This window comes from Ciona robusta, chromosome 12 (assembly GCF_009617815.1).
Source record: "Ciona robusta chromosome 12, ASM961781v2".
NCBI lineage: Eukaryota > Metazoa > Chordata > Ascidiacea > Phlebobranchia > Cionidae > Ciona > Ciona robusta.
The window spans coordinates 4,494,457-4,520,606 of NC_143246.1; the positions used below are offsets into that span (position 1 = coordinate 4,494,457).

At 36.7% G+C, this 26,150-nt stretch overlaps 1 protein-coding gene across 2 annotated transcripts; it reads right to left on the bottom strand.

Annotated features, from left to right (window-relative positions):
• Positions 1-144: 144 nt before the first annotated feature.
• LOC149727005 (uncharacterized) lies at positions 145-26,090 on the bottom strand. 2 transcript variants are annotated; one of them, XM_089890605.1, is made up of 26 exons: positions 25,519-26,090; positions 24,414-24,621; positions 23,610-23,684; positions 22,778-22,932; positions 21,229-21,312; positions 20,490-20,835; positions 19,783-19,951; positions 19,452-19,645; positions 18,826-18,924; positions 18,158-18,309; positions 17,007-17,727; positions 16,264-16,518; positions 13,962-16,005; positions 13,257-13,497; positions 12,542-12,712; positions 10,660-12,074; positions 8,685-10,183; positions 6,511-8,599; positions 5,743-5,981; positions 4,851-5,169; positions 4,013-4,243; positions 3,586-3,774; positions 2,661-2,800; positions 1,732-2,053; positions 1,130-1,291; positions 145-809 (listed from the first exon to the last, which is right to left on the bottom strand). In XM_089890605.1, exons 1-26 carry the CDS (start codon positions 25,682-25,684, stop codon positions 657-659), a joined length of 11,838 nt encoding a protein of 3,945 aa, XP_089746731.1. In that variant the 5' UTR covers positions 25,685-26,090; the 3' UTR covers positions 145-656. The 2 variants fall into 2 exon arrangements, with proteins under 2 accessions (XP_089746731.1, XP_089746730.1); XM_089890604.1 differs by having other exon boundaries at positions 12,542-12,715.
• Positions 26,091-26,150: the final 60 nt, after the last annotated feature.

Here is a 26,150-nt window from a genome sequence, read left to right on the forward strand (position 1 = left end):
ACGAAAAGTATTAACGGTATTTAAAAAATCATTCAATTTAAAAAGAGAGTGAAATGGATATTTTATTAACTTACCTTATAAAGCAGAATATCTTTAAATTTATGACTCTGTCTTTTTTGTTTAAATACAAAACCAGACCAAATGTAAGGGTATTGTTATGTAATAAGAACAACTATGCTGGAACGAAGAACATAATTTTGTTCTTGGGCACAAACGAGAATAAGTAACAATTTGCAGGCACAAAGTTCATGATTAGCTAACGAGGATTTTGAATGAGTGCAGAATGTTGCCTTGCAACCACACAACCATTGTGATGTCATAGTGACGTGACAGAAGCACCTTAAAATTTTTTGCAACACCAGTTTTGAAAATTAAAAAAAAATTTGGCAAATTGTGTAACCTTGTTTGTGATGTAATGACATGCTTTATGACATCATAATTTAAGCGAAACTACAGCAGTGAAAGCGTAAGGAACATGTGAAAATATTTACAGAAAATTGTGAAGTGATGTCATAGGTATGACATCATTAGTAATGTAATGGTCAAAATGGGCGTGAATAAAAAAGTAAGAAAATACTGCACCAAAAAAAACGAAAAAGGCAGTGTGTGTTAGAATAGAAATACGTGATTGTGACAAAAATCAAAAAAAAAAAAAATTAAAATAAGTCGTGTGAAGTGAGGGTGTGGCGAATATGTGCGGCTTTGCTCTCATCCATTCTAAGCTTGAATCGTTTGTACAGCACGGGACAATCCAAGCAAATGCATTTGATTAATTGTGGGCTTGCGGCACCAGTGCAGTTCATGCAAATCTGAGGTAAAATAAAACTTGGTTAATTTTAAAAAATTGCATTTTTTTATGTTTTTTTTAAACTTTTTTCGAAGTAAAAACGTTTTTATTAAAAATTACGAGGAATGTAATTCTATGCTTTGCAAAGTTCTTTAAAACGTTCAGTTTGCCATGATTACTTAAAAAAATATGCAACTTACCTTATGCTCGCGTGGCTGGTAAACCAAAGTCGTTATAACACAGGTGTTTTTGTTTTAGATACTTTGTGCTCACTTACGAGTTACCACATATGCGGCTTCGTGGGTGTTTTTTAAAAAACATTTGAAAAAACAATTTTTTTACCTGATCAATTAAATTTTTCTTCCTTTCCAATGCACGTGATTCCATCACAAGTTTCACTGACGTGATACTATTACGTGATAAGCATCGTGAACAAAGAGATCGCTTGCTTAGTTTGGTGCACGATAAACAATGCTTGGATTTAAAGTATTGAGAAATAGTGGCCTGTGAGGAAAAGGAGTATTTATACAATTTTAATATAGTAGGTTGGGGTAAGATGGTTCATGTGTTGGGGTAAGATGGTCCATGTTTTCATGCCAATTTTATCCACCCATTTAGGAGTAACCAAAAAATATTTAGAAAATTTTAACATTCTTAAAACTAAAACTATTGTTTAATAAATGACACTTATTTATTTTTGCTTGGTAGGGCAACAACAGTCAACATAACATGCATGTTTCATACATCTTATTTCTACTTGATATAGATAAATAGTACTGTATAACCATTGTAAGTGACAGCTTATTTGGTACTTCCAATTAAGTGCATGGCTGACAATTTGCACCAAAATAACAATCTTGCCAAAAACCACACACTTATAATAATACCAGCAGGAAAAAATCAGACACATTTTAATTTTTTTTTCCTTGAAAAATTTCACCAACCTTTCTAGACGTGCTCGCACTGCTACACTCCCCCTTGTGGTCAAGTTGTAACCGATGCGTCGTCAAACGACCGGAGCGTGGCATGTCACGTAGCCACTGAAATACATCAACCCCTAATAGAGACATCATTCTATCCAATGCTGGTAACACCATTTTTGTGACGTAATAAGCCCCGTTGAGTCGTAACCCCAGGTCACTAATAAGGTCCTGCGGGGGGTGAACGAGCTGGAACAAAGGGGTCCCAGGAGCACCGTGCACCACGATGTAGGGGACTCGTTCCCCAACTCTGGGTTCGGATCTTTTGTCGACAGCCATCATTTTTCTGTAAGAAATTTTTAAGCATTTAAAATTAATATATTTTTTATTTATTTTAAAAGTATTTAATTTATTAGAAAAAATGAAAAAATAAAATTAATACAAAAAAATATCTGTTACACAAGCAAAACAGTTCTAGTTACTTATTAAAAAAATATTTCATTAAACTTTCTGCCATTTTTCTGTAAGTAAAATTAAAAATTTATAACAATTTATCAATAACTTTTAATTATAACATAATTTTAAACTTTTTAAAATGGTATAATTTGCAATCATTTTTCAGGCAAATTAAGATTAAAATTTACAAAAAAATAACTCATTTTATTTTGCATACTCCACAGTATTATTTAAAACAATAACTTCATAAATTTAATTTTATATATTTTTAGTTATATAGTAGGGTGGGGAAAAATGCACACAATATCCAAATATCCTGACCCTGTTTTAAACAATTACCAACGGTGTACGGGAGACATGACGATACCGTTTTATAATCCTTTTAAAAAAATCTTTGTTTACTACCAAATGGGACGAGAAAATAGAATGACAAGGTGTCCCATCTTCCCCCACCCTACTATATAACTTTATAATATAGATATAGAATTACACTATACCTTGTTAATACAAGTGCAGGCACGACAGCACCAGGTTTATAATACTTAGCACCTCTGTATTCCTTAGCTATCGTACAATCTTTAACAGTGGATCTCCCATCTAGCAGCTTTGAACACTGTTGTTCTACATAACTTTTGACCTAAAATTAAAAACAAAAAATTTTTACAATGTAAAAATTTTTAGGTGAAATTTGTATATTTTGCATGAGTAAATCATTTGCCCTCAATATTTTAAGTTGTTTTTTATCCCGGCACATTTTAAATGTTTAAAACACATCAGTAAAAGTTGATGTGATGTAAGCATATGTTTTAGCACAGTGCTATTCAACCGGTGTGCACGGTGCACCCCAGGGTGCATCAAAATATGCCAGGGGTGCACCAGTACAAAAGGGTATACAAAGGTGCATCACAAACTTCAACAATTTTCAGCAATAATTTTCAGTTTTGAACATTTTTAACAAATTTAGCCATTTTTCTACAGTTTTTTTATATGAATTCTATATCTTGCATCACAGGGAATTGCGAAACGTCATTAGTTTTACGTTAAAGCAATCAGGGGTGCATGAGTTTGTCGCAACAACTTTAGGGGTTCACCAACTCAAAAAAGGTTGAAGAGCACTGTTTTAGCACACCAGTTTATATCCGTTTTTGGCCTGTATAAATTTAAGGTTGGGCCTTAAAGTCCCACTATGTGTCATGCCATTTAACAACATCCATTCACCCCTACAGTTTTACCTATGCGTCATTTTTTTATTTTTTGGATCGCCTCTTTATACATCAAAATGACAAAAATTTACAAAAAAAATAATTTTTTTTTACAGACAAACAGAGCGTATGTAAATTTACGGTAACCCCAAAAAATCCCTCTAGATTTTATTAAAAGTTCAAAAACCTAATGCTAGTGTATATAAACACAAAAACATACCTTGGAGACATCCCTTGTTTTAAACAAAGTATGAAGAGATTTTTCGAGTATTTTTGAAACAGCGGGACAACCGTCTCTACGAACTGTTTCAATTCCTTTGGCGTCGAAAATTGGTTCAATTTGGTCTTCAGACTCGTAAGCGTAACCTACATATCGCTTCTTTGTTTGCAGAATACAAGGTTGGTATATCTGTAAGAGTATTTTAAAATTGCTAATTCCAAATCTTAAAAAAAAAGAAAATTTTAAAAATGGGAAAACTAAAAATTTTGAATTGGTTGATTGAAACTTCTTTTTTTTGCAATTTCAAATCTGATTGGGACATTTTGGTGTTTTTGTATAAAGTGTTTATTTTATATTCTTATAAATATAGTGTGTGTAGAAATGTAAATATTTTAAATAATTTTTTCTATATTTTTTAAATTCTCACTTTTTCAAGCTTCAACTTGACCGGCCTTGGATTTGCGTTGGTTATTTCTTTCACGATTTCTCGTCCAATCTCGAATGCCCTCTGCTTTGAAGTACTGGGCCTCAAAGCGACAAACATGCTGTCAGTGTCACCATAAACCACCCTGCCACCCCAGCGGGCGTGGTTGGAGTTAACGAGATTAATAGAACGCTCCAGGGTTTCACGAGCTTTGTGAACGATACTGTCAGCAATCTGGTGAAAAAACTTATAATAAATTCCGCGAATCTAACCCTGGTGCTGATGTAGTTGAATGATTCTTGTTTAGTAAAATATGGTAGGGATCTTATTTATAATGTTTTATGTTTCTTTTGCAGACACTAACGATGCTATTTAGGCGAAATATATATCTCTAATACAACAATTGATTGGACTAGATTTTTGTCTGAATTTTCATAGCACCAAATCCTTACTAGTTTTTTTATTATCTATGGTAATTTTTTTTTATCAATGTTAAATGTTATTTTTTATCTATTTTTTTTCCCTTTTTTAGGGTGTATATAGATAATTTTTATTTTGAATTCTTTATTATGTGGTTAAAAGTTCTCGAACCCCTAACCCACTGGCTGTGCCACTGCATATACCAGGCGGGGGAGATGGGACTGCTTTAGCACATAATATCTAAATATCTTGATCGTGTTTTAAACAATTAACATCGGTCTATGGGAGTCACAGTTTTATAATTCTGTGAATGTTCTTTGTTTACTACCAATGGGACGAGAAAATAGAATGAAAAGGTGTCCCATCTTCCCCACCCTACCATACATTGTATAAATATTACCCCAAACATATTCATACACACCTCGACGCACGGCATCCTGCCTGAAAAGTTAGCGGAGGTGTAACCATACGTGACGTTGGCTATTAACTTTAACCCAAGTTGACGGTGATCCAACATCCTCTTGGTGGCACTGTCGTCACATTTTTTTATCGAAGTTTTGACCATAATTCGAGTCTCCAAAATTTCCTCGAGCATTGTGGGTAAAATGCCTTTCCGGATGAACGATTTTACATAGGCTACAGCGTTGGGGGCGACGGTTACCCCGTCACGCTTGAGTAGTTTGTGCAGGGTGCGTGGGGGGACTTTTAGCGAGGTGCATCCAAATGGAAAATTGTTGTGGCTGAAATAAAAGTTTAGATAAATGAATCCAACTTAGATTATTCTCGCGTGGCTGGAAAACGACAGTTGTCTTAACACGGGTGTTCTGTTTCATACACCTAGTGCCAGCTTATGAGTTACTGCGAATTTAACTTTGCGGGTGTTTTTTTTCTGTATGGCTGACGATTTATACAATCGATTAGTGACCACTAGATTTGAGCAATTTTCATTAAGTGTCTGTCTAGATATTTTTTTTTGACATTAAGAAGGGCCTGTCTTAAATGTATTAGATGTAAAAACTGTGTATTGAGTTTTTTAGTTCAGTGAATAGGCATTTATACCCTAACCTAAATATACAGTTCCATGTTGGTATCATTGTTGGCATGTATATCCTTGGTCAATACACTTTAAATGCTTCAACCCAGTAGACACTAATGGGTTGTCTAAATTGTCAGCCATAAAAACAACAAACACGTACAAAGTAACATATATGGTTACCTGTAAACAGACACAAGAATATGAAATAAAAAAAACATATTATGACGACTATCGATGACCCGCCACTCAAAAATAAATAAGTTACATTCATTCCTACCTTCCAAGGTGTTGAACACGGCCCAAACAAGTGGAATAGCAATAGTTGTAAGCTATAATAATGGAAGGGTATAAGCTTTGGAAGTCAACCACTACCACTGGCTCGTGGTAAAACCGGGATTCGGGCTCCATAACCAGCGCTATGCATTCTGGTGCCTTCATGTAAGCTCTCTGCATTTGGTTAGGACTCACAGCGACGTAGTTTTGAGAGTGGACAATTCTAAGCATCATGCTTTCAACCTGTGTGAAAATAAAATGGTGTGATTTTAGACCAAATAAAATAGAGTGGTGGGATTTTAACCAAATAAATAATTTGCTAAACATAATTGCATCTTAAAATGTATCGTTCAGGGCACTTTTAAAGGAGTTTGCTTTGCAAAAACTGTGATATTTTTTCTGAATCTGGCTCTGATCTAGTGCTTTATCCTCGCATTACTGGAAAACAACAGTCGTTAAACACGGGTGTTCCGTTTCATACATCTCGTGGCAGCTTGCGAGTTACCATTTATATTACTTTGTAGGTAATTATTTTTTTGGTGTTTTTTTTAGTTTGTTTAATGTGTGGGTGATGATTTGGACAACCCATTAGTGACCACTGGGTAGGTGCAATTGCCGTTAAGTGTCTTGCTCAAAGACACACATTTGCCCACAATGGTACCGGTGTCGATCCTTGAACCCATTACCTATAGGTTAGAAGCAAGCGCACTAACCAACTGTGCTACGTCGCCAGATAAATAGATAACAAACATAAAACAAACAAATAACTTACTCGAAACTGAGAGCCCCTTGTAAGAACGTCGTAAAACTGAATCCCAAACAACCTTGCTAGCTCCGATGTTCGCCCAACCATATCCTGCTGACTCATCAGTTTCAAATTTCCGATGACTCGGCACATATAGTAATCCAACACTCGGTGGCGCATGACGTCGCCACGATTCGACGAAATTCCGGCCCTGCTTGCTAGCATCATCGAGTGGTCAAACCAGGCTGTTAAAGTTTGAAACGAATACACTGGGTGGCGCTCATGCAACAAGTGGAACGCCACGCTCTCGAACTTATAATCACAGAGAGCGAGCTCTGTCCTCATCAACCTCCAGATGTTGAGCATCACTCTTCCGACCACGTGGATCTCAGACATATTATCAGCTCCGTAAGCGTCCGCCTCCGCGTCCATTTTGCTTTTCGTTTTGTCCCCCGGCACGCGCGAAATACCCCGGCAAAGGTCAACGCCTAAATGGGCGGCACGTGCGAATAAATATCCCCAAGATAGCATCTGAATTTCATAGCCCAGCAACATATCAGGGTCATGCAGCAACACAATTGATGCTAATTCCTCGAAAAGTAAATTTTCCGAAGCCACATATACTGCATTGAGGCATGTAACGCCCGAACGGTGCAATAAATTTCGGTTCGATTTTTGCTTATCAACTAAAATTGCTCCAGTGATAATTTCAGGGCTGGAATCAGTTTGTACTCCGTAAAATAAGGCTCTTATTTCGTCCATTTCCGGGTCAGGTCTTAAATCGATTCTAGTTTTGCAGTGCAGCTCTATGCTAAGTAACGTAACATGTTGTACTTCATGTAATGCTTTTGCGTCCCCCAGGTGTTCCTGCTTAGCACGGAACCCATATGTGTCGCTTAGGGAGGGCCCTATAATTTCAGAGTCAGCTGGAGTGTCTTTAAATGAAAGAGAAACTCTTCGTTTTTGACTTGCAGGTTGTTTAGAAACACTAGGAAAATCCTGCATTGGTTGGGTAGACTGCAAAATTGAGTAAATTTTTGGCGTTTCTTGAGTAATTACAGTTTTTTCTTTTGGTATTGGAGTATATAGAAGCTTTCTGAGAGGAGGGTTAGTTTTTTTACCAGTGTTTGGCGTGCTTTCTAAGCGGGTAAAGGTCTGGGGTTGGGCAACAGGCGTTGATGTTTTTTTTTCAACAACAACAGTATTATCAACTGACTTTTCAACATCAACTTGTTGAAATTGACCGGAGAGAAGAGGAGTTAAGGATTCATATTCCTCATCTTCGTCTTTTGATCCAAGAAGAGAAGCGATCGATTTCGATCCTTTTTCAGCAGGAGTTGAGAAGGAGAAAGAAATGTCGGAGCTCGAGGAAACCATCAGTGGAGAAAAGTCCTCCGTTTCATCTGAGGACTCTTCCACGATTTTCGTCGCTTGATTTGGAGGAAAAGCAGAGGAAGCACTCTCATCTGATGCCTCAGACTGAGGAGTTGAGATCAGATCCATGGACTCCACGAGAGGAGAGGATGTAGGAATCATCTCCGATCTCTCAGACTTTGTGAAGTCAAAACTGACTCTTCTTCTTGTCTTCCTATCTTCCACGGACTTTACTCGTTTCAGTATTGGAGTAGTTTCGTATTTTTCTTTTATAATACAAGGCACCAACACTGACGAACCCAATACCTCTGTTTCAGCAGGTCCACTCTCTTTTTTCTCAGTTTCTAAAACCTTTGTGTCAGTTTGAACAGTAGCTTTATTGTTGGTAGCCTTTTTCTCATCTTTTTCCTGTTTTTCTCTCTTTTTTTCCTCCAACCAAGCGCCCACTTCTGCTTGGCTAGGGGGTGGTAAAGCAGGGGTGATAACAGTGACCTCATGCGGTCGTACAAGCGCTTTTTCCGCGTTAAGGTCACAACCCATATCGGTCACTACATCCATTAGGTCTGACGTCCTGTCCGGTGCCAGTCTGTTTCCAGTGGTGAAAACTTTATGAGCAGCAAGTACAACTCTCCAATGCATTAAGCTGCACTCGGGGGGTAGGGTGGACTCAAAATCCTTCATATCTTTTAAAGATGCCTGCACCTTCGGTCGTTTCACATATGTAGGTAAACCAGCACCGAGTCTGTATGAGGAGAAATACTTTAGTGCCCGCAGAAAGCCAAGAAAATATTGCACATAGAAAAGTAAAAAATGGTGGTTAGTCTAACCTAAATGAAGAAGTCTGTACATCTCTCGGATTGCTGTAGAAAGGCTCTTTACTACCACCTTGCTCTAAACCTGAGCCTGTGAGAAAGTTCTGAACGTCCTCTTGACTAGGTGGAGAGGGTACTGCAGTGAAAACTGAGCAGTTTTCTTCCGATTTTAAATCGGTTTTTGGTTTCTGTGCTTTGGTGTCCAAGCTCTTATCATTTTGATCTTCTAAAAGCTCTTCGGATGTCCCTGGATTTCTCTCAGTTGCATCCACATCAGTTTTTAGAGACACTCTTCCGGAGGAGCTGGGATTATCTCCGGACTTTGGAGCGGAAACGAGAGCCTGTTTTACAGCTCCGAGGAAGTCCGTGAAGCATGAGATCCCATGGATGGAGGACTTTTGCTCCTGATAAGAAGCACCTTCATCCTCCACTCCTGCTTCCAAGCGGAGGACACTTAAAGCATCCTCCACATGTTTTTCTGATAAACCAATGACCCCAGATCGTAAATGAATAGGTCCATGCAAAGATCTTGATCGGCATAACGTTCTTACAGATTCGAGATGAATTTGACGGTCAAACGCAACTTTCACAGGATTCTGTTGCGTGATTTCTGTATTTTCGGGCTCAAATTCTAGGCTTGAATCGAGCACTAATGTAGGCTTGGGTTTCTTCTTCTTGACCACTTTTTTACGGGAGTGTTTCGGTCTTTTTGGGAGACTGCCTTTCATCATTGCTTCGAAACATACTGGTTTGCCTTTTCTTTTCATTTGCGGAATCGAAATCTTGTCTTCAAGGGGCTCAGTTACAAGTGGTTTACTATTGCCAGTACAATGCACTTTGTTTAGCCCTTCTGCTTGATTATCTGCTGAATTTGGCTCTTTTTTAAGTGTTAGTTTCAATTTAGGAGCGCTGGATGCAAAATCCACATTCGCGACAAAGTATTCTCCACGTTTAGGTACCTTGGGCGTGGAAATTCCACTTTCGGCAAATTTAAATTTCGACAGTGAGCGTTTTTGGCAAGAATTTGTTACTGAAGGTTTAGTTGTGGGGAAACTTGAAGAAATAATGCTTTGGGTGGAACCAGGAAGTATATTGTTCATTACAGAACTATCCGTAACTGTACAAAGGGTATGACTGGGCTCGACTGCTAATTTTACGGAGTCAACCGCTTGAGAAATTTTGTCTTTTTCAAAATTCCTTTTCCTATTAACAATATCCCAATTTCCAGTTTCGTAATTCAATATCAACTCTTGGTTTTCGTTGATTTTTGGCAGTTTTGCCCAAAACTTTTCGCCCGTGGTTTTCACCTTTTGAAACTGCTGAGCTGTCACTAACGGCACAGTAGTAAATTTGGAGCAATAACCATCAGGAACTTGGTCTGTTAATTTGACATCTTTTTTTGGCCGCGATTTCTTTTTTCTAGACTTCTCTTTGTCGCCCACAGGTGTCTTAACGAGCGGTTCTGGTTTAGTTTCTTTTGGCGATACGTTTGTAGTGGAAGACGGAAACATTTCCTGAAAATTACAATTTTAATAGAGATTTAAAAATATAAAATATGCTAAAAACTATTACGGCACAACAATTTTAAAATGTATTAGGACACATACAGAAAATTATTTCTGATGTTCTGTCTGACATAAGCTATAAACATTGCCAATATTATAATTCATATAGTAGGGTGGGGAAAAAGGCGAGACACCTTAGGCCCATAATATCTAAATATCCTGATCTTGTTTTAAACAACTAACAACAGTCTATAGGAGTCGTGAGGATACAGTTTTATAATTCTTTGAATGTTCTTTGTTTACTACCAAATGGAACTAATAAATGAAAAGAAAAAGTGTCCCATCTTCCCCCACCCTACTATATATAAGTATTAAGTCAATTTAATGAACATCTTGCAATTTATACTGTTGTAAATAAATAAGTGGTGATACATGATAGTAATAAAATCTAAAAACCAAAATTATAAAAAGAATAAACAAGAAACCTGTGAAATGTCAAACTCATTTCCAACGTCTTTCTTCTTTTCCACGTTGCTCAGTGAGATAGTGGGAGTATCGGATGGGACCGTCATCTCAGGTCTCATCTTGGGAGCAGGGAAGAGGATGTTGCTCTCTTTGTTCCCGGATTTGCTCTTCATCATCCCGTACGGAGTTTTCGCTTTTTTGGATTTGTGCTCCGGATCGGAGCAAAGTGGGATCATCTTTTTGGCATCTTTTATCAGTTTGGTTTTCAGGTTAGACTTTGGAGTGGGGTCTTTTCTCTTGGTCTTCTTTTTGGTTGGTTTTGGGGCTTTAGTCTGATTCCATGGTATGCCATGTTGCATTTGGACTTGTAACCAGTACTTCTCATCGCCGTTTTGACAGGTTGGTTTCATCATGATCGAAAACGAAGACGCCTTTCGGGTTTTGGGTACAGTGCTTGTAGGCTTAGAAACTGGTACTTCAACATTCGATTGCTCTGCGTTAAAACCTCTCACGTCGGATTTTACAGCGCTCTGAGGCCACTCGGGGGGGCTGGTGAGCTCAGATTTGCCGAAAAAGTTCGTTTTGATGGGCGGGGACATAGGCATGGTCGTGTCAGCGTCTGTTTTCAGAGAATGTATGTGATGATGGTGGTGAACGTGGGTGTGTAGGACCTGGACTGGATTTGCTGGAACTGGAGGTTGAAGTTGTATCATTGTTTCCTGGTCTTGAGGCATGCAGGCTGAAGCTGTTTTGCATGTATTTGGTTGGGATGGTTTTTTAAACGTCTGAGGCGGGTAAATGAAGTTATTCGCCTGGTTTTCCATCGGAAAAGGCTGGGACGCCACAAACTCTAAACTTGGAGGGTTCTGACTGACATGAGCACTCACTCTGATGTCGTAGCTTGCTTCTTGTGCTGGGGGCAAACTGAGACGGCTGTCTGAGAAAACTTGTTGGCACACTTCACCTAAAAGGTCCTTATGGTCGAAGGAGAGGTTTTTGGCCATGCTCCTTTCAGGGTTGCATTTGTTTAACCAGTAATCGTTGTTTTGTGGGACTTTTTGTTGCCTAAAGTTGTTTTGGTCGAGCATTTGTTGCTGTAGATAAACTGCTTGCATTTGTTTATGTAGCTGTTCTTCTAGTGTTCGTTTATTTGGGACTGCGCGAGACGTTGAGGTTATGGATGCGGGCATGGGGTACATGAGGGGTGGGGTAGGGGTAACTGGTTGCCCGGGGGTTAATTTTAATCTTAAGGGGTCAACACCCATCTCGTTAATTGTCGGTAAAGGGTGAAATGGTTTGGGTTGGTTGGAGTAGGAGTTGTGGGTGATCGTGGCTCCGATGCTGGTGACGGGTGACATGTCAGCGGGGGTTGTAACATCGTTAGTGGCAGAGAGAGCGTCAATTAGTTCAGTGTCAAGCTCCATTTGGTCTACAACTGCAAAAAATAAAAGTAGTTACGAAATTTATATTTCACAAAAAATCGAGTCGTGACTAATTGTTTTACAAATTAGTAAAAGTTCCCCCAAAAATATTGTTATTAAGTTAAAAGTTCAGGGTCATGCCATTCTATTTCCCCTTGTTAAAATTACAGGAGATATTTTGTAAAAATTACACAAGTTTCAAAGTGAAATTTCTGAAACCTTTCAGTTTTAAACAGTGATGGTAATCCAAAATAATTTGGATTTAAACCGTTAAATTTTATATGGATGCTTAACAGTTTTTAGCTTTCAATTTGGTCTAAGTAAAAGTATACTGATTGGGCCACAATAATAAATTCCCTATGTTTGGCAATTATGAGTGTAACTACATTTTAAAAATGTCACTGCAGATTTTCGTAAATTTTTATAATTTTTTTTTTCTGATTTTGTTGAAAATTTAAACAACGTCACTCCTGAGCCCCACCTTGTGAGGAAAGTGCCTCGCTGTGCGACGTGAGTTCATCATCTTCCAACAGCGCATCCAAGTGGCTGAGAAGATTGTCCTCGTCCGAGTGGTTCCGGTATGGCGGTTTCATAGAAATCATGTCGTCCATTTCTTTCCACATAGATTCCGTAATGTCGAGAATATGATCGTCTGCTATAGAAATAATATAAAATGCATTTTTTTCTATAGAAATAATTTAAAATGCATAACGTAAAATGTATTTTTTTAGAAATAACATAAAATGCATTTTTTTAATAGAAAAAATATAAAAGGCTTTTTTTCAATGAAAATCTTAGAAAACACAATCTTTTCAATAGAAAACAATTTTTCAATAAAGTTTCAATAAAGTGATTTTTTGCAGATTTGTGGGTCATGTTTTACTGTTTAACTGCCAACTTGGATAACTTATAAGTCACCCCTGCGTTGGGAAATTACTGTTAACGATCTTTTCCAATGACACAACAATAGCAGCAGCAAGCTATGATAAAGATAAGCAGGAACAAAACGAAGCGTTGTCATGGGACCTAGAATTTAGGCCAGAATTAGCCCATTACCCTAACACCCCGGGTGCTACCGCATGGACCTTATCCGATTTTGGATTCTGCCACTTTCAGAAAAGTAGCAAACAAGGGTATTGATAGTAAACAGAGATCTTCTCTTGAGAGCTCGGTCGAAGTTAAAAAAATCAACAAACCTTGCAAAGGTTGCAGATTTGTGACAGGAATGTTGTTTGTTTGATGTACCATTGGTGACCAGGCTCTTGGTGGTGAAATTTCCCTGCTATGTTGGGTATGTATGCCCGGTGGTTCGAAAGCTAATTTCTCCAGCACATTATGCACCAGGTTTAAGTCCTTGCTGTCGTCCGTTTTATCAGTGAACATCCAGTCCACTTTTTGTAGGGATGTCATACGGACTTTTACACTTCGGCGTGTTACCTGCAATGTTATAATCCTCAATTAAATATATCTTTATATGTGTAAAAGATTGGGGTAATGGGCAACTCTGATTTACATGAATGAATGTAACTTGTTTTATTTTGTGGGGCCGGAAAACAACAGTTGTTATAACATGGGTGTCTGTTTCAGACACCTCGTGCCAGCTTACGAGTTACCATGTATGTTACAGTTACTTTGTAAACAACTTTTTTTTTCGACTTTTTTACATTGAATGTCTCTTGACACGCCCATTTTATCTTTCTTTTTTTTATCTTTTAGAGTTTTTAATCAGTAACCTAAAATATTTAACTTCAGAATAAACAAAATTTCACTATTTTTTAATCATATTTTTTACTCATAATATTCAAATTTTAATTTAATTATTCAGTTTTAAAGCGTGTTCTGCAAATTTTATCATAAATGTACTTAAAATAAAAACCAAAAATCAAAAAAATTAATCTTACCCTTCTAGTTGGAAGATATTTCTTCGCTAAAGATACTTGGTCACTAGGCGGGGTGGTCTTTTTGCTCTCCATCGTTAAATCAGCAATTTTATCAACATCAACAGAAATATCAACTGTTGAATTTAGGCTTTCATTTAAAGTTGTATCCAAATCTTGCTTGTTGAAACTTGTATCAACAGAATCTGTTGTTGATGGGTCCAATTCTGTGTTGATTTCTGTATCATTCTTTACCAGTGCAGGTCCAAAGTTAACATCAACTTGTTCTACAGTTTTTAATATAGTTTCGCTATCAATGAGTTTTAGTTCAACTTTAATTTTAGAACTTTGAGAATTACGTTTATTAGTTTCGAAAAAAGTTTTTTCTGTGTTTTTTTCTTGATTCGGTGTACTTTCTATTACTACTGAGTTTATATTTTGATTGACAGTTGGTGTGGGTTGATTGACAGGTTCATGTTGATTGACAGAAAAGGAAACATCTTTAGCTTGCTGTTCAACCTTTATTTCCTGATTAGGAATGCTGACATTGCTGTTATCTAATCTGGATTCACGGACACTCGTGACACATGTCATGTTATGACTACTTGTTGTTTGATTGACAGGTGATAAATGCCCCAAATTTTGATTGGCAGTTAAAGTATGCCCCAAGTTTTGATGGACAGATGAAATTGACTCTAAATTTTGATTGACTGATAAGTCGGATCCTGAATTTTGATTGACAGATGAAATTGACCCCAAATTTTGATTGACAGATAAATTGGATCCTGAATTTTGATTGACAGGTGAAATTGACCCCAAATTTTGATTGACGGTTGAAATAGATTCTGAATTTTTATTAATAGTTGAATTGGGATCCAAGTTTTGCTTGACAGATAGAATTGGTTTCAAATTTTGATTGACAGGTGGAACTAATGCTAAATTATTATCATCTGACGGTGTAGCCTCCAAATTTTGATCAACTAATAAAATAGGTTCAAAGTATTGATTGACAGGTGAAATAGAACCTGAATTTTGATTGACAGGTGATACAACTGCTGCAGTTTGATTGACACAAGATACAACTACTGTAGTTTGATTAATAGATGATTTAAATGCCAAAGTTTGATTGACAGGTGATTCAACTGTTGTAGTTTGATTGACAGGTGAATCAACTGCTGTAGTTTGATTGACAAGTGAATCACCTGACCCTGTTTGATTGACAGGTGATTTAACTGCCAAAGTTTGATTGACAGGTGATGTAACTGATGTAGCTTGATTGACAAGTGGTCTAACTGCTTTAACTTGATTGACAGGTGATTCAACTATTGTAGTTTGATTGACAGGTGAAGCAGCTGCTGAAGTTTGATTGACAGGTGAATCAACTGTCCCTGTTTGAATGACAGAAGATGGAACTGCCAAAGTTTGATTGACAGGTGTTAGAGTGCGGTTTGCAACAGGCAAAACATTCGTTTTTTTCTTCGGCTTCATTTTTAACGAACGTTTTTTCACGGAAGACGTAACTTGTGGCACAGAATCGCATTTTTCTAAAGTTTTGCCGATAATTTCATAATTTTCTTCTTTTTCTAGGCTTGCATAGTTAAAATTATCCTCAATTTTGGTCTCCTTTATTTCCTGTGTAACCAGATCACTGCCAGTATTTGAACTCTTAACATCCAGGGCAGCAACTGCGGAAATTTCAGATTCAGTTGATTTTTTTTCTTTTCCATAATTTTCTGGAGCGTTTTCAATTTTACTTAAACTTAAAGAATCGGAATTTAATTGGCCAGGCACGTTGGTTGCTACGGGCAACGGTTTTCGGGTGTCCAATGGGTGAAACAAAGTCACCACGTTTTCTTTTGTCCGTTTTCCTTTCGGTACTTTTGAAGATAATTTTTTCGGAATCGATGGCGGCTTTTTAAACACTTGGTGGCAGTGTTCAGCGCTGTTCCCTACCGGTCGCTTGGGAGAATAGAGATCATATATCTTGAGCAACTCGGGCGTTAAACGAACGCGCTTGGTGTTTCCTATCTTCCATAGCTTGACCATCATTTTCTGAGTTCCCTTGAACCTAGAAACGTAAAGCAAAGTTTAAATACATTTACTGACCTATAAAACAGATCAACAGGACACAGCATGATGTCATGATTAGTGGCGCAGCCATGGGGAGTTACCTTGTCGCGACCCCCCCCCCACCTTTAAACCAAAAAAAAATTGAAAAAAAAAATTGAAAATTTTTTGACAAACCCCCCCTGCCAGCGCTCTTTCTGTGAGAAGCAATTGGCCCAATACTCTGGTGAAATTTATAGACCGTATACTTTAATTGTACCTGTGTGTAATGATCCACTTTATTATCACTTTATCTTTCTCCTGCTTTGATCTTCGTCTTTTCTGTTTGTTCGTCCTCTTCCTTAAACTCTTCTTCCTCCCAACCTCCACCTTGGACTCAATGTTAGGAGCTGATCCTTTGCTCCTGGACCTCCAGGATGCAGATGGCTCTTCCGGATCAAAAGTGTTTGTATCAAAGGCAAAGTCTTCCCAATCGCTCCCGAAGTCAGTCTCATACTGAGGGTCATTCATGTAACTTAGAAAACAAGTTGGATTTTAGTTATATAGGCCAGAGCTTCGCAAACTTGTTCATTAAGTATAGTCTTCTAAAATTTTTTTTAACGGTTAATAGTATAATACATGCAGTACTATGTGTAAAATTGGTATACTCTCGGTGCTCCTAAAGTTTGATGCTAGGGCTCGCTCTTGGGGGTTTAGAAAGCCCCGATTTAGGGGCCAAACTTTATAAAAATGCTGGGGTGGCTAGAGTAGTCAGACACACAATTCTGTGTATTCACTTTACTGGTATAATTGCTATTGAACGGTATAGGTATATGTACGGTTAAATTTTAAGGGTTAAAAAAACCCTAATCCTTTGGTTTAAGGTTAGCTGCACCATAGTAAATTGTATAAAATAAAAACTAAATTCAAGTCATTTGGCAAGTCTTGACAGAGAACCTATTTCGTAGAAAATAAAACAGGACAAATTACTCAGCACATAATAATTCGAAGTCACCCACTAACCTGCACTTTGAAATTTGTTTTGCCCTTCGTGGGCGCAACGACACTCTGTGCGATGATTCTTCTGCACTGTCATCATTTTTCTCAATATTTGCTGACTCATCCTCCCCCCACGAGGCTACGGCAGCTCCTTGTTGGGAGAAAGTGACGGAAGCCCCCTCTACGTCAGGGATTAGCACTGGTTGGGGTATAGGGGGTATCTTCTGTCGGGGTTTTAAAACAGGATGTACAATTGCCGCTTTTTCTGTAACTTTTTCCGGTGCGTTATACGTAGTTTTTAAGGTTTTTATAGGGGTTAAATTTTTTGAAGTTTTCAGAGTTTTCTTAGAAGGGGTGCTTGACAGAGGAACAGGGAGCTTGATTTTGGGGTTAATTCCGTTTAAAAGTGCTTGGAAAGTAGAAAACATATTGCTGTTAATGTCTCGAGAAGGGTTCTTGTCCAGCGGCACAGAGTTTTGGCGTAAAAACTTGGTTTTCGCCCTCGGCAACAAAATGACTGCATCGTCAACAGTTTTTTTGCTTTTTTTCGCCAGTTCTGGGTCGCTGGAACTAAGACGGCGAGAATTTTGAAAATTTTCTGACACATCAGCTTGCACCCCAGAAGTTGAAGTCATGGGTTTTGAACAATTTTGGTTTTTGTCGGTTTCCAATGTAGTAATAGTTGGGGGTGTGGTATGATGGTATGTATGTCTACGTGAAGTACCAAGCCTCTTTTTTACAGGTTCTAAAAAAGGATAAATGCATTAGGGATACACCAATTGCTATTTACTACTTAATATTAATAATAAAATAATTTATAAAAATTAAAAATAATAAAAAACAACAACCTTTATTTGTCTCTTCGATTATTGTGGCAAAAATTAAAGAATGTGAAATGAAAAGACAAGATATAACGACAAAACGACAGTTGTTAAAACACATTTAGTGTATAAAACATAGTTAGATTTATTTAGAGAAAAAAGCGTGGCTGCTACAGCAAGCAGACATACAATGGTTTAAATATTTTCGAGGCCTATTAATGGAAAAGTGAGCATAAATAATTGGCAAGCAAAAATCAAACCAACGGAGTACCGAAAAAATAATAAAAAAGTACACAGGTGCTTTGAAATTATTAAAACCACAAAATAAATAAAATATTTTTGGTATTTTTTTACCTTTTTGTTCGTCTGATGCACCATCTAATTGTGGTATGACATCATCAATGATGACATCATCATCTTCCACATCGAATAGAAAATCTTCGATCCCGCTTTCCCAAGGCTGAGTCATCACATAGCTTTCATGACTCAGCACATTTTCAGCATTTCTGTTGCAAATTAAAACCAGTTAAAAAAATGTAGGATAGGGTTTCATAAGCAGACAAAATTTTGGGTGCAACTAACCCTGTATTTTGGCAAATGTGTTATATTTATTAAGATTTCAACCCAGTGGTCACTATTGGGTTGTTCAAATTATCAGCCACACATAAAAAAATAAAAAAATTCCCCCCCCCCAAAATAATCACACCCAAAGTAACATACTTGGTAACTCGTAAGCTGGCACGAGGTTTATAAAACAGAACACCCGTGTTTTAACAACTGTCGTTTTCCAGCCACGCGAGAAAAAAGTTAGTTTCATTCAAATTTAAGATCTTATAGTTTCTAACAGAATGATACAGTAAAACCACACAAAAATTTCTTCAACCCATAAAATTAAATTTTATTTTTCAAGTTACAATCCGATTAAATTAAATCAAAATCTGGTCCGTGATTAAAAAAGTTTTATCGTCCTTGTTTTCATAAGATTATAATAAAAAGAAACATAAAATAAATGACTTCTTTACCTATTTTCATCATTATCATCATCTGATATCTGATCGTTCACACCTAGTGATGCACTGTGCTGTGTTTCAATGTGGGACAGGTTATGTTGGCTCCCAGGTCTGTGTGAAAATAAGGTATTTTTAAAAATTGTTTGACAGTAAATGATTGCGTTATGATTTTTGTAAATAGTTTTTAGTTAGTTTCAAAAATAGGGCCTAAAAATCAGAAAAATAGATAACAGAACTCAGTTTGGATATCATTTTTAGCGATAATGCTCTGATCAATTCGAGACAAACATAACAGATACTAAAACAATTTAGTTCCTTTTTACAAGAGTACAGCGCAAAAAATGAACACAAACTACTAACTATACATTTATATATATCGTAATGTGGGGGAAGATGGGACACCTTTAGCACATAATATTGAAATATCCTGATCGTGTTTTAAACAAATAACAACGGTCTATGGGAGTCGTGGGTTTACGGTTTTATTCTTCTTCATTGTTTACTATTCAACAGGACGAGAAAAATAAAATAAAACGGTGTACCATCTTCCACCACCCTACTGTATTATATTGGCCTGTTTAAATTTCAATTACAGAATCTGTATTCGCCTGTTTAAACTTTAATGAAAAATTTCTTACCCCGCCCAGTCCATTTCCCCCATCATCTTCGTAAACTCCGGATCAGAGTCCTGGGAGAAGTGAAAAGATGCAGGGACCTCATCTACGGAGGTTGGAGAAGATGATGGTTTCATGCTCTCATAACGGACAGAGTCCTCCAGCTGGGTGATGTCCGCATTGTCATCGTAATACTGATGCAGAGCCACATTTAAATCCTGGATGCAAAAAAAAAAAAAATTTAGTTTTTTTTTCAACATTTCTTAATTTTTTTTTCAGACATTTTTTAAATATATTTTAGTATTTTTTTCAAAATTTTATTTTCAAAGTTTACAACATTTAAACACACACTTACATAAATGTATTTATCTTCTTTCTCAGTCACATTTACACCTGATCTCGGATCTTGAGATTTATCCAAAGCAATCTGTGAGCTCTCCATTCTTTCCCGCCTCCGGACTTTTTCATCCTCCCAGATGGATGCGATCCCGGGATTACCTCCAGATGCGGATTCAAGATCTTTCCTGGATGACATCATAGAAAATAATTTAAAAAAAGTTAAAAAGAATATATATATATATATATATATTAATATATATATATATATTATAACACATCACATATACATATATATATATATATATATATACAGTCGTTTTATCACAGATGTTCTGTTTTATACACCCCCCTTACAGGTTACCATATGTTAACTTTGAACAGGACAGGTTTTTTGTTCGGCTGCACAATTATACAACTCGTCTCAGTGACCACTGGATTGGAGCAATTGACGTTAAGTGTCTTGCCCGGCTTACGAGTTACCAAGTATGTTACTTTGTGGGTGATTATTTTTTATAGGATTTTTTAATGTGTGACTGATAATTTGGACAACCCATCAAGTGTCTTGCACAAGGACACATAAACCACAAAGGTAGCAGCGACAAGCATTGAACCAGAAACCTTTCGGTTACTAACAGGTGCGCTAACCACTGCATCAGACAAAACAGAATCATCAACAAAACAACAGTCTTTTAAAACACGATACTGTACTATGATTTGTTTTACCTGTTCAGTATATCTCCACCAAGAACATCCACTTCTAACTCACACACGCTCTCTCTTTCGACTTCAGGAGGCAAAAACGCTGATTTCGGTATCGTACTTTGGGACCACACTATGTGTAGTGGGCACGAGCTGTTCAAATCTGACTGTTCATTTAAATTTCCAGGCTGAGTGTTGCCTAATGTTCGAGATAAAGCATCTGCACAAGCATGGCTGCAGTTTTTGAACTGAGTACTGGCAACACTGGGACTGGAGGTGTGATTTTCTTCTTCAATGGAAACACTAGCCTCTCTCTGCTCTTTATAAGCAGCCCAGTTAAAATTCTGGACTTGAGATGACGATAGCAGCGCTGTAGGGTAAAATATAATGAATAAGTGTAACTTATTTACCGCTGATCAGTTTTTATAACACTTCTGTTTCATTTTATAGGTATTCTGTTTCATACATTCCTGCTCCTTTTTACAAGTTACCCCGTATGTAACTTTGCAGGTGAATACTTTTTTTAGGTTTTTTTATAGTTTTTTTGTTTAATGTATGGTTGAGAAATTAGACAACCAATTAATGACAACTTGGCGTTGGAGAAATATGCCAAATTGTACACGACACATACGCCTCCAATGGTAGTAGCGACAAGCCTTGAATTCAGAACCTCTTAAGTTGAAGGAGGCCAAATTTTTTTTCAAATATTAAGATTATAACTACTACTCCATACATTAGCAAAGTTGGACACTTAACTAACTACCTGTATCTGTTGTTCTTCCTTCCTCTTTATTACTGACAACATTAGAATGGATTTGTGGCAATACAGGAGCAGATTTCGGTTTACCTGGAAATAAATATAATATGCTCGTTACCAGTGGCGCAGCCAGAAAAAAAATAAGGGGGGGCGGTTTATTAAAAAATTAAAAAACTTTTTTTTTAATTTAAAAAAAAACAAACTTTTTTTGGTTTAAAAGGGGGGGGGTCACGACCCCAGAAACCCCCCTGGCTGCGCTTGTTACCCTTTTTGCATGGTAAAATTTTTATGCGAATAGCGATTTGCATAAAAAAATAAAGCACTAAACAAACTATGGAAAAATGCCAGTAAATCTAAAACCTAAAATCTAAGAAAAATATTTACATGTATACATAGGCGCCGATTTTTTTAAATTGCAGAAGAGGCCACGTTTATGATGACGTCATTCGTTTTGCAGAAATTAGGAAAATACGGTATACGCGAGTTTTTTTCACTCGCGCCAAAACACGATTAAGCTATACTTTGCATGGCAGCAGTAACAATAACGGCGACTATTAAAGTTTGCCAAAGCTGCTGCCTATCGTTCATGCGGGTATGAAACTGGCAAAATCACACAGTCAAACTCGTTCGTCGTTCTTTGAAGGACGTTGTTCCTACGATACGCACACGAACATTAATGACGCCTCAAGAAACATCAATGCTGTTGATTATTACATAGGTCTTAATTTTGTACAGATCTAGTGTTTGAGGGGTTTTTAACATAGGCTTTGCCTGTCAATCGTTACTTTCGATGACGTATTAATTTTACGAGCAGCTAAAGTTTGTTCCAAAATATGTAGCAAGCACCTATGTCTGCAGATAGCTGTTAAAGTACTTAATTGAATCCAAAGACATCCGCCACGCACAAAGATTAAACCGTTAAGTTAAAGCTTTAATGTGTTTAATACAGACCAATGTATGTGTTATTTGTTTTATTTTAATACAGTCGTTGTATAACCGTATTTGCAAAGGCGCTAGCCATATACTCATAGCAAGCTGTTTTAAGTATAAAACTAACGTATGTTCACTTTTCGTTAAAGTTTTAATAAACAGTCTCCACCGTAAACGTACACTATTCAGTTTGCTTTCTCTTGGATTGCTAATAATGAACGCGTCAAACCGTATTATGACGTCAATAATCGACGCATCAAATAATAACATGACGCAAATAATCAGCGTGTGAATCGCTACTATGTCGTAACAAAGCGTTATGCGTGGACGCGTGGTTGAGAAAAACATTACAGAAAATGATCGTTGTTACGCCAATCGAGGGCGTAATAACTCAGAACGTTTGAATATATAGTTCTTTAGCTATTTGCGGGCTTAAAACGACTAGTTCTTTAATTTTAAACGGGTTTTATTAATAAAATGCAGTTATACGCAGCAGGTGCTGCACCGTCTGCATAATATCCAGAGTAGGCCGGCCTCGTCTGCACCATATAAAACGGCGCCCATGCATGTATATATATATATATTACTTTTTTTATTATTTGAACATATATAGTTTAAGACTTACCTAAAGGGGACCTGAAGTAGCATGAACTTGCGTGAATTAAATTCATCCCGTGAAGGTTATAATCCATAAACACTTGAAGAATATATGGGACATGCGCCTCGTGTGGTTGGAATACTTGCTGCATTACCCCACCACTTTGAAGGGCTTCGGAAGCACTGATATGAACAACGTACTATATTAATGGGACATACCAACAAAAATTTTTATATATGGATAGATATGCTCAACAATGAGATTCAAAGGTACCACAAAAGTTTCCCTTTTTTTAAATGATTTTTTATGATTTTTTTTTGTGAATTGTATCGTTCTAAAGGCCTGCACAAAAGTACAATACATTGTTAGACAATATTGTGCATGTAGTGTCTGACATTCAAGGAAAGAGCCATGCACAGCACAAGAGTCACAAGAAAAAAAAGATTTTGCTCCAAAAAATGTGAAGTCAAAAAAACTATTAAAAACTGGCCAGTGGCCAGTCTGCAGAGTATGACAGGTGCACAAGCGATTTTTCATACAAACTTTCGGTTATGCACGCCATAATTTGTAACACGCACACCAATTAATTAAACAATGAAAAAAATACGTATTAAATTATGTAGGATTTCTAATGTGGCTAGAAAATGTACATGAATTGCACGCAAATTTTTGATGATAGCACGCGTGCACACAAAAAAAACGTCTTGCACGGTCGAGATTTTGTCAGGAACTGCGAATACTCTGCAGACTGGGCTAGTGGTATAAGTTGGTTTGGCACGACCAATAATTTTGGATCAAATTTGCTACTTTCTGCTTATTTAACATGCCTCTTATTACAATAACATTAGTTGACACTTACCGTTTTAAATTAGCAGGTGAATACAGATAAATTTTCATGAAAATTTCATCCTCTTCATGGTAGCCATAGTAACTCCTGCAAAAGTTATTGTCAGCAAAATTAGTAATATAGTAGGGTGGGGGAAGATGGGACACCTTTTCATTGCATTTTCTCGTTTCATGTGCTGGTAAACAAAGAACATTCAATGAATTATAAAACCGGACTCTCGCGACTCCCATAGACCGTTGTTAATTGTTTAAAACAAGAACAGGATATTTAGATAGATATATTATTATATGCTAAAGGTGTCTCATCTTCTCCCACCCTACTGTATATTAATCAAATTTAAGAAAAGAATTAAGTTAAAAAGTAATAAACATAGGCCTCATTATAGTTTGATGCCCCTCCATTGTGAGATGTGTAATTAAGGGCAGAGGTATGCCTATATACCCTGAAAATAGATCAAGATAATCCACAAGTACCCAGTATAAATAAATAAAAAAATTATTACCTCACATGTCTTAAAACAAACACTATACAGTGGTGGTAGTACAATGATCAGTCTATTTTCCAAATAAAAGCTAATGATGTGACAAGAAACATGTTTTTTTCGCAGGCATAAACATTTATCAGTTAAAACTTATGGGTATCTTGACCTTTCAAAGGCCGCCTATTTTCTTCTCCCATTTACTTTTTTGTCCACCGTACTTCTAACAAGCAATGTACAGGGGAAGAAAAGTTACACAAAACCCTGCGATAGTAAAACTACATAACGCAAAAAAAAACTTTCAAAAAAGAAAATCATAACAAAATATATTTTCTTACTTTGCACGAACTAAGATGATATTGTACACGTGCTCTCGTTTTGACTTCTTGAAATTCGAAGTGGAGTTTATGGCAATATCTAAACTAGATGCTAGTTGCCGTAGGTGTGCTTCGACTTCGTTCCAATCTGCCGACTCACAATCTGGACCATGATACGGCACGAGAAGGTACGGAAATATGCGATGAATATGCATACACGTGGTTTGACCTGTTGTAAAATAAACTTTATTTTAAAGGATTCTATTTGAATAAAAGTCTGACAACGCCATTTAGCCGAAATATATTTCTCTTATATTATACAATTCGCTGGCCTAAATTTTTCTCTGTTATGTTTTCGAAACACCAGATTCTTACTGTATTTCTTTTCACCAGAATCGTACGACTTTATCAGCACCAGATCAAGGTTAGAGAGAATTTATTCATTATATATATATATTTAAGACGTGGTTTACTTTTTACAAACCTTCACATATATTTATTGAAACTGTAAGGAAGTAATAATGAATATCTGGTCAAAAATCCCATTCATCTCTATTTAGTGATACAGCAATATTAACGAAACAATAATATTTAACACAATATCAACAAAATTATCTGGTCAAAATTCCTATTGATTCCTATTAGTGGTACACCATTTATCCGCGAAAACACCACAAAATATTTTGAAACATTTCTAAATCTTCGCTACTGTAATCGAAGAGACAAATAAAAGTTATTATTATTATTATTATTAAAATAAATTTTAACGCAAAAAAAAAAATTTAGTAAAATCACATGTGCAGTGTACCTATCATACTCTGCAGACCATACTGGTATTTTGCAAACTATGTCCCGTTTTTAATTGTACAAACGTTATACCATATAGTGGTAATCCTTTAGTTGGTGGCCACCTGAAATTTTGGTTTCAAAATGTTCTATAGCCCTCACTAATATCTGCTGTCTAAAAGAAGCAGCACGATTTCGTGTACTTTTAAAGTTAATTTTCGATACGAACGCCTGAGTTTTTTCAAAAAAATTATACAGTGGGTATCAGTGAGACCTAAGTAACATTTTGAAACCAAAATTTCAGGTGGCCACCAGCTTAAGGATTACCAACAAAACACACCTGCAGGAGTGGAACCAAACACTCTCAGAACTGGAACCTGTGTCACTTTGCTTTTTTTAAATTCAGAAAATGTGACATCCAAGTTTTCCACTGGCTTTGCCATGTAGGAATCCACCGATACTGCCCTCAGAGAAAATACTTTTTCTTTATCTTGTTGAGTAGACATTTTTAATAATAATATTCACATGCTAGAAAAATATAAGGAGTCTTGTAAGAATGAAAACATATATAGCTACGTGTAAAGTAAGAAATCGTGTAACTTGATATCATATAATTCTGGCGGGAGAAAAATGTGCTATATAATCGCCTTTTATTTTAACCAAAATATTTGAAAACTAAATTCAAAACAGATATCACCCTCATTATAAAATTGAGACATTTCGATGCAATTAATACTCATGCAAAAGTAAAATGTACGAGAAGGCGCTAATAATATTTTGGTCGGTGCGTAGTTCGTTTGTGGTGCAAAACTGCACGACCATGGCAGTGTTGCATGATTATTATTTCAAAGAATGTCAACTGTATTTATACTTATCAAATTTTATTGAAATTTAATTAATTTATGTATCTACGGTATATAACACTAAATAAGTGGTTCGAAAAAGTTTAAGTTCCGTTTTGTTTTGTTATCA